The sequence below is a fragment of the Odontomachus brunneus genome, unplaced genomic scaffold (genome assembly GCF_010583005.1).
Source record: "Odontomachus brunneus isolate Ranch 3 - 2012 unplaced genomic scaffold, Obru_v1 Obru_scaffold_253, whole genome shotgun sequence".
Classification (NCBI taxonomy): Eukaryota; Metazoa; Arthropoda; class Insecta; order Hymenoptera; family Formicidae; genus Odontomachus; species Odontomachus brunneus.
The window spans coordinates 382,678-397,792 of NW_022639703.1; the positions used below are offsets into that span (position 1 = coordinate 382,678).

Consider the following 15,115-nt stretch of genomic DNA (forward strand, 5'->3'; position numbering starts at 1 on the left):
GGGGGGGGGGGGGGGGGGGGGGGGGGGGGGGGGGGGGGGGGGGGGGGGGGCAGGAGTCGCGCCGCATCCTGGCGACAGCGGCTCTCCTTCTCCTTCCGTGGTACCTAGCATTGGTGCCCCTGAGGAGAATACTCCGCGCGCTCGGGGACCTTCCAGGGTAAAGGACCGTCTGCAACGGGTCCCCTCTCCTGCCCGCTGCTCGCGACCCCTCCATTCCGCGCGTGTGCGCGGGAGGAAGGCGGGCCTATCGCGCCCGGCTATGTATCCCTCATTTTCTCCGCGCCTTATGCGTAACGCATAAGGCGCATAAAATGAGGTTTCCGCCTCCTCCTTCTGCGCGTGACCTCGTCGCAGAAGGAAGTGAGAGCAGACCAGGCCTTTTCTTCCCCGAGCATGGCCCTAACAAGGGCCGGGGAAGAGAGGTCCGCCCCAACAACTCCGACCAGCACTCCTGCACCCAAGAGGGACAACGCTCAAGGGTGTGTTGCGCCGTGTCCACCTCGGTACTACAGTGATAGCAGTGAGTGGTGTGGATGGTTTACCAGACTTTAGTATCATTATCATCTCTGCAACTTTCCATTATATGAGGACATATTTTAATCTAATAGCCGCGTTAATATGATGCAAAAGTGAATTTGAAGTGCTATCTCTAATAGTTCTTTGATTATCCTGCCTATTATAAGATTGTATTCTGTAGCTTTCTTTGCATTCAGATTCTTATTAATGACGTTTTCAAGTTCTTCAAGATGTATGGCCACAGTAGTGGACCTAAAAACATCAATAAATTTAACGATTTTCTTAGTATAAAAAAAAATAATTAATATAAAATGGAATTGAAGCATTGTTTACGATATATTTTAAGATACTTAAAAAATTTTTTTTTATATTTTTTCGATCCAAAGTGGCGACGCTGACGGAACCTAATACGTTTTTTTTATGGAAGTGCTCTGCAGTCTGACATCTAGCGTCCACATATTTTGACTTAGGAAAAAAAGTTTTTTTCTTTTTGCCTAGAGAAGTACATAAAGGTTTTTAAAAATATTGTTTTTTTTTTCAGAAATGGTAGGCATTTGAAATCATAGTTGCAATTTTTGTTAAAAAATTTCTTAAAAACTATTCATAAAATAAAAGTTTTTTACATATTGAAAAACTTCTACGTACTTCTCTGCGGAATATATCTAACAAGTTGCTGCTAAAATTTGAAGTCATTCAAATAAAAATTATTGAAGTAATGCGTCAGACCAATTTGAAACACGTTTTGAAAAAATGCCTTTAAACTTTTAAGTGCTGTTTTTTTGCACTTAAACTTAAAGATTGTGACTTTAAAAATTTTTTACCATTATTTCGCAATGCCAGTACCATAGCGCTCGGTTTGTGCTACGCGCAGTTCATCGACCTTGACACAGAAATTATAACAATTAGGGCTTATTGCGATGCCCAAAACTTTCATAACTTACATGATGCTGTTTAGACCATCGTTGAAGACGCACACAGCTAAATCGGTAGCTATATCCAAGATCTTTTTGCCGCTCGAACTGCTCTTCGGCTGAATACAATGATAATGAATTCGTGCTCCATACAATTGAATTAAAATTTTCGTTGCTATTTTGGGTGTAACCTCCTAAACAACGAATAAGCAATTCATTTTTACTCAATTCGCACCACGGCGTGCTCCGATACGCCTGGTGGCGTTGTATCGTACCTTATGGTGTTTGCTCTAATTTCATTAACAAATTTTTTTCGTTATAAATCAAATTGCAACTTATTTTTACAAAGATAAGGTACTGTTTAAACAAAATAATTTTTTTCGCTTTTTTAAAAATTCTACCGTGGCCATACCCCTTAGGAAAGTAACTAGTGGAATTTTTAAATTTTCTCTCCTTCTGGTGCGTGTAAGATGCTCTTCAGCTATCTGTCTCAGTAGTGGTTTAAATGTCTCCTCCAAGTAATTTGCAAATAATTCAGCCTTTTATTTAGAAATGATTGCTTAGGTTCCATCATCGTGTTTGATTGATGGATTTTGCATTTTTAGTTGTTTTAGACTCTTCGTTACTTTCCATAAAGAATAATCGGTGTTTTTCTCTTATGTAAGTCTTCTCAGGCATCGATTGATAATTTTATTCTTTCCCTACTTAGATTTTTAATCCTGTTGCTTAGTGAATTCAGAATTTTTTATCTTGCGACGTTCTAGTGCACTGCCAGTTTTCTCTTGCTTTTCTTTTTTCAGCAACAAGTTCTCTAAATTCAAGAGGGTATATTTCTTGATAATTAGCTAGAGCTTTCGTCTGGGAAATGTTTTGCAAAGCTGTTCACTGTATGGTCTCTATAAATGCATTTATATTAGTTTCTAATTGATATGGTATCTTCAATGATTTATTTAGTTATACGAGTTGTTGAAGATCTTCGCGAAATTTTTCCCAGTCTGTTTTGAAATTAAACAGTCTTGATGATGCATCTTTGTATATTATTGTCGTACTAATTGTTAATATGATTGGAGTATGATCCGATAATAGGGACTCATCACCATCAACATGTATATAATTCCTCAACATACCTCTGAATATAAATAAGTCAATTAGATCTGAAATTTTATCTGTGTTAGTCGGCCAATACGTTGGCTTTCCTGTAAATAAGAAGTCACATTTGAGTTTACGTTCTGCTTTGAAGAATTCATTATCTTTACTTGTGGTTCAATCTTGAATCCTAATAGATATTTTTAGCATTAAAGTCTCCACCAATTATGAATGCTTTGCTTAATGTATTGAAACAAATAGAATAGTCCTGCTCCTTTAAACTGTATCTTGACGGGCTGTATAAAGCTGCAATTTTATAGTTTTGATTCGTTTTGACTTTGAAGTAAAGTGACATTATTGTGACTTGCATCTGGTCCGTTTCTATACTTAACTAGAGGTAGTGCCTAATATTTTTGGCAGATCCTTTTGCTTTATTTGCTGGATGATTTGCGTGAAATCATAACTAACTTCAAAATTTCTAATTTTAATATGTGATTCACGGATAAAGTGTGTTTTTGAAATAAGACATATATCGAGCTTCTGCATTTGCAAAAATTGCTCTAGTTCATATATTCGTTCTTGAATTTAGTTGGGATTCCAGGTATTCTCAGGCTCATTTTTTCTTCATCTTCGCGTTGATATTCAAGTTGACTTCAAGTCTATTAATTTTATCAGGGATTTGCCTATTAACAAGTTTTTGCTCGTTTAATTTATTCAGTATGATTAGTTTTCCTTCAATTGTTGTTTGTTTCTTCTCACTAATAACTTCAATTTAGCAATGAATTTTGTATGAAAGTAGTCTCTTTTTTGCCTTGAGTACTCCTTTGTTGTGCTCGTTGTTTTGGTTTTAACAGAGCATCCCTCCTCTTCTGAAGCCCTTTTCCTCACATCTATAATACTCTTCTATAATTGGCCGGATGATCACCATTATAATTTATGCATCTCGTGTTTCTATTGACTGTGCAAGTTTTGGTGAAATGTTTATCTGCACATTTCATACATCTTGGTTCTTTTTGGCAGTACCTTTGTGTATGATTAAATTCTTGACAACGTTTGCATTGTGGTATCCAACGTGTAGTCTTGCTTAATAGTTTTATCGTCACAACAAAATTTAATATTTTTGATAGCATAGATGTTTTCAATGCTTTCTTTATTATAAAAAATTAGCATAAAAAGTAGTAATTCTCGCTTCATAATTTCCATTTTCCTATTTTCCAGGGTCCTTTTTTCTCGTTTGAGAATATTAACCACATTTAGCACGTTGAATTCTTTATTTTTGAGATCTTCAATTATATCTTTTTTGCTACATGATGAATGTAATTTTCTAGCCATGATCTTGATAAGTCTTTCGTGTTTATCCTCATACGTATACTATTGAATTTTTCTTTTATTTAATGCAGCCGTTAGCACTCTATATGAACTACCATCTAGAGTGTTTATTTTTCACGCATCATTATTAAGCACTTATTTTGCATTCTTTTACAACTGCATTCTTAATGATCATATGCAACTCGGAGTACTCTTTCATCTATGCTACATATATAGGAGGAGATGTATCCACGTGCGTTCTATCCACTAGTCTTTGACGTTCTACTTGTTGGGGTTTATTCTTACCAGTTACTTTAGTTTCTTGATTGCGTTTTTCTCCACATTTTTCTTCTATAGATAAAATACATACTGATTAACTCACCTTTCGCTCCTTTTTTGGATTTTTTTTCAGTATCCATTCTGTTTCCCTTTGCAATTCTTCCTTATCTGTTTCATAATTGATATTTACTTGCTGCGTCTCATTAGAGCACTTACATTTCTTTAGTTTTAACTCTCGCATTTGTTGTTTTATTTGTTCAATTCTCAAGATAAACTTTTCTTTTTCACTAATTTCGGTTAATAAGGTTTTGTATAAAAATTGCTGCTTTTCAGTTTAAAAATCTTCCTTCTTCAATTCTATTATCTTATTTAGATATTTATATAGCAATAGATAGCTCTTCTCCCCCAGAATCCATGGGGGGATCTTGCTTCCAAAGAGGGTGGATTTTCCGAATTTTTTTAATGATCGGGCTGTCACCTGAGATATTCCATTCCGTGATAGTTTTGTCCATTGCCTTATTATTTGCTAGTTTTGGTCCATTCCGTGTATTTTCTTTCCCCGGTACCCTCGGGCTAAAAATGAAAAACGCCGGTGAGCATTCCCCAATCCGCCACCTGGGGAAGTGTCCGATGGGGGGACTAGCTACTAGCTACACACGGAATAAAAAACTAGCACAAATAAATAAAAAAGTACTTTTTTATTTATGTTAATATTTTAACTTAATTTAAAAAAACAATATTTTTCTACTTATTTGTGCTAGATTTTTTTTTTATTTAAATAGAAAAACATTCTAATAAAAACAATAATATGGATAATTACTCTTACCAATTGCTATACCAATTACTTAAACCGATTTACGTACCGAGTTCAGGATCGAATATTTTCTTGCACAATTTTACTGCTCATTGCTACCAAATACAACACTTACTATTCTGATTAATCTTGAAATTAAGATCAATTTTCTTTGCGGATTACCTGTATTATTCAAGAAAGTTACTCCGTTGTCAAATGCGTTGGCAGACACAATAATTACCCTGTTGTCTATTGCAATAATGTTAAATGAACTTACATAATCCACAGGGTAGACATCGAACAGATCTGCCGAAACGTTCAGATCTGAAGACAATACATCAGTGTGACAACATCGAAGAGCGTGACAACCGAATAAATGAAGAGAACGGCAACAACCGTCCAGAGGAAGAGGAGTGTCACCTGACTGTCAACACCGATAGTGCGATAACAGATCGCAGGAATGGCAATGAGAGTACAACGACAACTGACACCAATTCCGACTCCCTGATTGTGCAATCTTCCGACACTCCACCTAACACGACAACGAACTCATCGCCCAACACGCGCACCTGTTCGCCGAGTCGCATCATCGGCCTTAACTATGCGAACGTCAATAACGCGAACGACGTAGCGAAGAAGAGCACGCTGAAAGCGACTCTTAGTCTGGACCCAAGCGCTCTCTACAAAGGTGCTATTCCCTATGAGAAGATCACCAGGCATACGCAACGCTCGAGCACACCGGGCAGTATGGAGCTAAGGAAGGTAACTTGATCTCCTACCTACCGGCGTTCTGCAAAGTTTCCATCCGTAGATGACCGAGCTCGTTGATCGAAGGTACTTAACGTTAAAGATGATCTCTACCAAACTCCGATTAAACTGACGATAAACCGATAATAAACTTGACGGAGTTGCTCACAGCAATTTCTAGTTATGTAATTTTTTTGAACAAATGATTTCCAAAGAAATTAATAATTTTGCTCACATTGGCAAAATAAAAAAATAGAAACATTTCAAATAAATAATATTTAATTGAATAATGATGAGTACTTTTAATCTTTAGCCAACAAAAGTAGTGTCAGATCCCACCTAAACGTTATTGTTGTTTGAGTGCGTATGTACAGGTTGATTTCAGCGTAAAAAACCTGTTATAATGAGACGTTTTTTCGTATACATTCCTATTAAAATATAAAACTATATAATTTTTCATTTATGGTATATGGTTTAAAGAAAAAAATTTGAAGCACATTCGTTGATAAAACTTTAGAAAAACTGGACCGGATGCAATTAAAAAAGCTTCGTGGTTATTGTTCCAGTATATGCTTTGTTGACTAAGGATTAAATATGGGTTGTAAAGGGCAAAAAATTTGCTTTTTCTTGTTTTAATAAAAAATTTTCTTTTATTTTCTATATTGGCAATTCTGACGAATGAGTTAATTGTCAACTAGATTAATCAGAGTTTGGTGAAAATCATCTTAAGACGCAATTCATCCATCGACGATTTCAAACTTTCATGATGCGATGGAGGATTCGTTTTGAGAGAAAAGGGCGCAAGTAACTCGACGGTGATAGTTTCACCTCGACGTTTAATATATGATAAAAAGAATTTTCCGAAAAAATGGAAAAACCGTTGACTTCACCGATCTAAGAATTTCAACGATCTAAATTTCTCACGCCAACTTTCTCAGATGTGAACTCCTCAATCGCAGTTTAATAATGTCTTTCGGAAATTAATAAGAGATTTATAAGATTTATAAGATTTATAAGATTTATAAGATTTATAAAATTTATAAGATTTATAAGATTTTAAATTTATAAGAGATTTTAGATAAAGAGATAAAGATTTTAGATAAAGCTTTCAAAAAAGCTCCCACTATTTTTTAACTAACAAGAGGAACACCAGATGACTGCTCCGGGGATTTTGATGCACTTTTTATAGACAGTTTTTGGGCGAAAAAAGACGACACATGTCTGGCCGTTTCAGCCAATGGATTATAGTTTCGAAGAAATAGATTTTTAAAGAAATCGATTTTTAAAGTCACCCGCGACACACTTGATTCGTTCGACCATCACTATTAAACAGCAGCAGCGGTAGCATAGTAGGTAAGGCGTTGTTCCGTACGCAGTAGGTTGCGTGTTCAAATCTCATGCATTTTTTTTATTAAAAATTCGTTCTTATCTGTAATTATTTATATTATTTATATTATTAATGTAGATGTACACGAAAATGATTATTCATTTAATTATATTGGTATATTATCTTGTAAATAAAATTAAAAAATTTTTAAATAATTATTGTAATAATTTTAAAAATCTGTATAAAGAAATATTATCTCTATAAATTTTATTTTAATTTAATGTTACTAATTTTTATTATTTTTTTATTGTAATAAAATTGTATAAATTAATAAATAATTAAATATACATGTATAGAGTAATTATTATTACCGTCGTTGTCGTCGTCGTCGTTGTTGTTATTCATATGGATATATAAATAAAAATGTAATAAAAACGTGAGTAATCATGAGCAACATGACAAAAAATTTTCTAATAATTTCCTCAAATAATATAGAATCATTAAAGAATGACATATCGGCACAAGCTTCACAACCTTTGTTTATCATTGCGTAATTGATTAAAAAAAAAAAGAAAAGTACGAAAATAAGAAATAGACAATAAGAAAACAAATTATTTACTAATTTGTAAATTTATAAAATTTCATTACATTCAAAAAGTAATAAAAATTAATAATACTAAATTTTAAAAAAATTTAAAAGATAATATTCCTTTATGCAGCTTTTTCAAATTATTACAATAATTATTTAAAAATTTTTAAATTTTATTTACAAAAAAAATACCAATATAATTCAATAAATAATAATATTTATGTATATTAATAATATAAATAATATAAATAATTACAGATAGAAACGAATTTTTAATTAACAAAATACACAATATTTGAATACACAACCTACTGCATACGAAATCAACGTCGTTACTTTCTTTCGTTACCGCTGCTGTTGTTTAATAGTGACGGTCGAACACATCAAATGTGCTGCGGCCGATTAGAGTCATTCTTTAAAAATCGATTTCTTCGAAACTATGGCCTATTGGCTAAAACGGCCGAACACGTGTCGTTTTTTTCGCCCAAGAACAACCTATAAAAAGCGCATCAAAATCTCCGAAGCAATCATCTGGTGTTCCCCTTGTGTTTCTATTATTTTCTTACTTTATAAAATCTACTACTTGTATTTTATCATTTGCATCTTTATTTTATTTATTTTGTAAAATCTACTTTATTTTATTTATTTTATAAATCTACTATTTTATCATTTGCATCTTTATTTTATTTATTTTAATTTCTAGTATTTTTCATCCCTATCAAATAATTTTTGCTATTTTCTACCCAACACTTATTTATTATTTATTTATTTATTTATTTATTTATTTATTTATTTATTTATTTATTTATATATTTATATATTTATCTTATTCTATTTATTTATTAATTATGTTAAGTATTCATTTTATAGTTTATTTGTATATTCATTTATCTATAGCGCTTGATTTTTTATGTTATTCACTTATTTTTATTTTATTTTTAATTATTATTTTACCTTTAGCTTATTTTTTGTGTTTGTGTTACTTTTGATTCTTTATATGTATAGTTTTTTTATGTAACTAAAGGGTATTATCTTGTTAATATTGCTGTTGTTATTATTATTATTATAATTATTATTATTAATAATAATATTGTTATTATTATTATTATTAAGTTTCACAAGTTCAATGAATCAATGACAGTTCTAAAAAAGCTGCAAATTGTCGTATGCAAATTACATTGCATTAGCCATTACAGATTTTCATAGTATTATTGAGACGTAGCTCTTCACTTTTTGTTTCCGACGAGCTTCATTCCACTTTTTCATGATATTCTTGTTTTTTTCGGAACTGAAGGATTCCCTGAGTCACGAGTTACCAAGAGAGGAGGAGTGTTCCTGCTGAGATTTATCCGAGGGGGGTTGACGAGGCTCCCCGAAGACCGCAGTTGCGGCTGCGCTCAGCTGCAATGGCGCTCGCCGAACGCAGCTGCAACGATCGGCAACGACGACTGCGGTTACGACGGACACGCAACTCGTGGAACTCTCCTCGTCGCCGTGGGCCTACAACAACGAATACTCGCGCCGTTTCTATTCTGAGGAGACCCTATTGTAAATATGAATCGGAAATACCCCCCACGTAATGAGCTTTCACTTGTGATTAGGACGAGTCGAGTCGCAACACGAACTGAGACTGACTCTTCGCGTGAAAAAGAGGAAGAGTGATTTTTTTGCGCGAGTTAACAGATCGAGAGAGATTGTTGTTGTTGAGCTAATGTAAGTACGACCGATCATGTACATATAGAGGTAACAAGAGATACTAAAATACGTAACACTTGTATTCAAACGCGTTACATCGAGATGATTTCATCGAGCTTATTTCGTAAGCTTCCTAATTTCGTGATTATGATCGAGCGGTAATTATTGCAAAATAATGGCGAAATGGTAAACTTCGGATAACATCTACTCAGGGCATATAACCTTGATAGTTGAAACGATGTGTGAGGCTTGTTGTATGAATATATGTGACTGGTTTTAATTAACTTGAAAGTGATAAAGTTCGCGATGTATATATGTATTCAACGTGTAAAACACTAACCCACGCACGAGTAGTTTTGTCTTTGAAATAAGGTATTACTGATCTGAGAAATAATTCCAAGTAAACACTTACTAATGGTAACACACCAATGATATACTTTTTCACTTAACAATGTAACTGTTATGTATAGCATGAGTTATATTACATTTATATTGCTGAATGGGAAATTATAACATTTATACACTGTTAGTTGATGTTTACTAGGTTGTGTCGTCTAACTAATCGGCAATCGTTGATGAGTAATCTATCCGGATCAACTCGGACCCGAAAAATATGTCATGACTGTTGAGTAAAATATTATACTTAAGTAATACTTGATGTAAAAGTCTCCGTAGGCTGATCGTCTACCTCGTGACTTGTCTCTATCTGGAGAATCGATGATGTGAAATTGATCTTCTCATTATATACTATTGCCATTACAAAACGGACGAGCGAGTGAGTATTTCGTAAGAAGTTTGGATGAATCAAGAGTGGTGAACATAAAAAGAGCACGAGTCCTTTTTTATTTTTCTTACAACGACGACGTACTTTACGTGCGCGTAGCGTATGAAAGTCAACTACACACTATGTATCTGTACGTGAAACGTAATAAAGGCGTATTTGTGGAAAGAAATGCACTACATTTTACTGCTACCCTGAAACGTAGTTCTCTGCAATTGATAGATCAAGTAGAGATTCTCCAATATAGATAATCGTGATTCACAAAATAATAAGTGTTGTTACGTGACGGATTTGCTCGCGACGGCCGAGTGGACTGTCCACGTGAGTACCTGTAAGTCCCGCGCGTACCTGATTATCACGAAGCAGGTCAGGAGCTGGAAAAGTTCCTTCACTCTGGCCACGAGGTACGTCGGGTGGTCCTATTTCAGATCAGAGAACTGAATCTCTTTATCCAGGGACTGACCGCAAGCGCGAGGCTGAATCAGGAGAATTGGGGGATATTGTTATTAATGATGGATTAAGGTTATTTAGCACGACTCTAAATAAAATATGTATACATTTATTTAATTATTGTTGATTACAAATTGGATATAAATTTATATTTAGTTGTTCAATATGAAATAACAAAATTAATATAGAACCTATTTTCAAAACCCAGATGCGGAGGTGCACATGTGTATGTGTGTACATTTCTGTGTGGCTGGTAGGGAAGGTTATGGAAGGATTGGTGAAGACGGGGGAGAGAGAAAGGAGAAAGAAAATTGAAGGTCAGGATTAATAAATGGAGGAAGAATAAAGAAAGTAAAAAAGAAAAAATAAGATGACTTACTTTGAAAGACCTGGGCTGTAATTTGTTGACGAAAAAATAGAAGCTGGGTGGCTGCAGACTTTAAGTGGTCTGTAGCTGGGTAGTTTGCTGCTGAGACTCCGGAAGGGGCTTAAAATCACCACATTGTCGCGTAACGGAGTTGTTGGGAAAATCGCGAGAAGGATCATATAAAGAGTCACGGAAAATAAACGAGAAAATGGTGCAACGATTTCAACTGGCACGTACTAAAAGAGCAAAAAATATTGAGAACGCGGGTTGTGCTTCTAGATTTTTATACGAGACTGTTTGGGTTGAAAAATGTGAATTTTCAGGGATACTTGTTGCTGGATTTGTTAGAGGATTTGGTAGGTGCGGGATGAGGTCTGTAGCCAGTAATGTTTTAAGAAAAATGGTTAAAAAAATTTATTTGGCTGGGATTGTAAGTGGAGAAAAATCACGCGTTTTGGAGAGGTACTGATTAGAGGAATTTTGAAGTGGTGAGGGAATTTTCGGGGCGAGCTGTCGAGGACAGTCGTACAGATATAAATCAGGAACTGAGACAGTATAATTCGTGTGACAATGGATATTTTCTTTCTTAAGGTTTGGCCGCCTTTGATTTACAGATAAAGTACTCGGCTCCAGCGGGATAGGTTTATGGAGTTAGAAGAGTTTCGGTTACGTGCTTCCCAGGGTTGCGGATTGGATTATCGCTGAAATTTTATTGAGGAAATCTTGCAATTGAAGGAAAACTATTTATTGTCTTGTGCTGTTTTACAGATGCATCCCGGATGTGGAAAAAATAAGATATATTGTTCACGTCCGTGCAGGACGTAACATTATAATCTGAAATATTATAAAATTTTATTTATATATAAGAGTGTCCAATTTTAAATGCACACTTTAACCCTAGTTATACACACTTTTATTTGCCTACGTATTGTCCACATTGAGGTCCCGGGGACCCATCAACATTTGTCATTGTAACTCCAGTAAAAATGGAGATATTTCTATTCTTTTTTTAATGTATAGAGAATTGATCAAAGAACAAGCTTATAATAAATGAGAGTCGATAAAAGTCGATAGAATTAAGGAGTTCCGAGCTATACGGATTAAAAGAGAAAATAAATGCAACAAAATCTTGATTTAGTTTAAAAAAAATCATATCTTTCTTGTTTATAGACCAATTTGAAAACTACTTGTAAATTCTGAAAAGACATACTTGAAAAAATGAAAAAAAAATTAGCGACTCGATATTTCAATTTTATCAACAAAACTGCATATTTCTCGATATTTCAGTTTTATATAACTCGATATTTCAATTTTATCAACAAGGGGTAAACATTGCGAATTTTCATGATTGGGTGTTTTGCTAGATATTGAATGTGGGAAAAATTCGTGGCGTTTGGCACTAGATGGCATTACATACTCAGTACTCGCTTATTAGTAACTACTTATTAGTAACTACTAATCGCATCGACAACACTAGACACGCATGACATTTCAACCTTTGTTTGAGCCGAAAAAAATTGAAATCGGTGAAATGGATCAAAAGTTATTTTATTTTGAAAATGAAAATAAATAAGGAAAAAATTCGCTACATTTTGCAGTATTACTACGATAAAGGCAAGAACGCTGCACAGGTTTGTGAAAAAATTTGTGCTGTTTACGGTGAAGATACTCTATTAAAATCAGCAGTACGGAAATGGTTCGCTCGCTTTCGTACTGGAAATTTCGATATCAAAGATGAAACTCGCTCCGGTCGACCAATCACCGAAAAGTCCGATGAAATCATGGAAAAAGCGTGATAAGCATGTGAGCAGTGTGAAGATTGCCAGGGAACTAGGCATCGACCACAAAACAGTTTTCAATCATTTACACAAAGCTGGATACAAAAAGAAGCTCGATGTTTGGGTTCCTCACGAGTTGAGTGTTAAAAACATGATGGACCGAATTAACATTTGCGATATGCTACTGAAACGGAATGAAATTGAGTCATTTCTGAAGAGAATGATAACTTATGATGAAAAATGAGTCACGTATGACAATCGAACTCGAAAAAGATCGTGAACAAAGGAAGAAGAGAAGGCGCAAGCAATCGCAAAACCTGGATTGACGACGAAAAAAGTGATGTGGTGTGTGTGGTGGGATTGGAAAGGAATCGTTCACTATGAGCTGTTACCGCCCGGTCAAAAAATTAATTCCGAACTCTGATTAATTGTGAACAACTAGAGAGATTACAACAAGTAATTGAGAGGAAGCGACCAGAATTGATCAATAGGAGGAGTGTCGTGTTCTATCACGACAACGCTCGAGCATACACATCTTTGATGACTCGGCAAAAATTGCGAGAGCTTGGCTGAGAAGTTTTGATGCATCCACCGTATAGTCTTGATATAGCATTCTCAGACTATTTGTTTAGGTCTCTACAGAACTCTCTTAATGGTGTAAAGCTGGCTTCAAAAGATGCTCGTGAAAATCACTTGAAGCAGTTTTTCGACCAGAAACCACAGAAGATCTATCGCGATGGGATTATGGCTCTGCCCCAAAAATGACAAAATGTTATCGAAAATAATGGAACATATTTGGTTTGAATAAATTGATTTTAATACTCTAAGAAAAATACTTAAGTTTTACTAAAAAAACGCCACGAACTTTTTCCCACACCTAATAGTATAAAATGTTTGATTTTTAACCCGAGACATTCGCTGTAATCAATGTTGTTTGATTTTTAACGTATATTACTAGTTCGCTGACATGTAGTAACACGTAAATGCATAAAAACAGTTGAAAACTGTATACTAATATAAATACGAGTGAAAGACTAAAGCAAATTCTTACACAAATCAATATGTAATAGAAGTTATTTATTTTTAACTTTTTTGTTGACAAATACAAATACAAAAATGTTATATTTCAAAAATTTATACATTTCCCAGCAACTGCATAATAAAGAGCAATGCGCTTTGCATCTTGGAATCGTGGACACACCGAGTTCTTATATATGCGAGGAACAAAATTTACATTAAGTTTTTTTTTGCAAATTTAATATTTTCTATTCGTTCTTATATCTATTCGTACGTTATCGATGATGCTGTCGATTTATAATATAGCTGTCGTTTTATAGCACAAATAGACGTACTGTCACGTTCGGTTTCAGTTTTGGACGGACGCTGGGCGGCGGTGGATAAGCTCGCCGGTGTCTACGAGTTCCTGTGAGAGGCGGGCAACGCGTATCTCGGTGCGGGTGTGAGTGTGAGTGTACGTGAGTGAATCGTGAATAAACAAGTAAAACAATTTATTGATAGAGTGTACAGTGTACGCGGTCGACGGACGCGTGCGGCGAACTTGGTGCTAGCGTGTAGTTTCCGTGAACGAATCTTAATACTAGAGCAAACTTAACACTAACTTAACTCTAACGCGAACGAAATTTAATATTAGCACAAACTTAATACTAACTTAACTCTAACACGAACGCAGACTTAATTCTGATCGCGGATTCGGACTTAATGCTACACGGTGGGCGGCGATTATAGCAGCCGGGGTCGCTTGTGGATATCGCGGTGCAACGGTGATCGGCGGATTGCGGCGGTGTATTGATTCGGACGGATGGCCTGAGCGACACTCAGAAGCCGACCAGGGTGCCAGGAGCGCTTAGCAGAGGCGATGAGCGCGCCAGCTCTATATCCCTTGACTCTGGAGCGGATCGACGGTTTTGGAGAAGATTCCGCGAGGAGATAAGCGCAACTTCTCGCGGCGGAGCGGTTTCAGGACAGTCGATAAGCGCACCGGTTGGAAGCTGGAAAGGCGTTCGTGCTCGTGAGAACAATGAATGCTGCGGACTGGTGCTCTGTCGTTATCGCGCGCGGCTTATATATCCGCCGACTCACGAAGTTCGCACGTACGTCGTCCTTTCATTTGGGAACAATCGACGGCGTTATCGCGAACCGGCGGTATGTTGATAATTTATTTGGCGCTGAGCGCCTTATTTCTCGATCCGACGGATGGTCGGTCGGGCCGTAGTGACGAGAACTCAAACGTCTCGTCACAGTACGTAGAGCGCAAGTTGACAGGCGCAAATGCAGAAGCGGTTTTATGAATTCTATGGCATTTAGATAAAAAGAAAACCATAGAAATATTCAACAAATATTATTTTTAATACATATACAACATAAAACAAAGTAAATTAGATAAAGTACTCATCTGAAAAAAATTACACGGTATATATATATACATATATATATATATATATATATATATATATATATATATATATAT

The 15,115-nt window shown here is 35.4% G+C and overlaps 1 protein-coding gene and 1 pseudogene across 1 annotated transcript in view; both read left to right on the forward strand.

Annotated features, from left to right (window-relative positions):
* Positions 1-10,204, forward strand: part of LOC116852735 (leukocyte tyrosine kinase receptor-like) — a 360,643-nt gene extending 350,439 nt beyond the window's left edge. The window contains exons 17-18 of the mRNA XM_032833366.1: positions 5,182-5,655; positions 8,851-10,204. Of these exons, the coding sequence (XP_032689257.1) occupies positions 5,182-5,655; positions 8,851-8,898 (522 nt within the window). The 3' untranslated portion in view covers positions 8,899-10,204. The remainder of the gene's footprint in view (positions 1-5,181; positions 5,656-8,850) is intronic.
* Positions 10,205-12,408: 2,204 nt separating this feature from the next.
* Positions 12,409-13,099, forward strand: LOC116852736 (annotated as a pseudogene).
* The last annotated feature ends 2,016 nt before the right edge of the window (positions 13,100-15,115 follow it).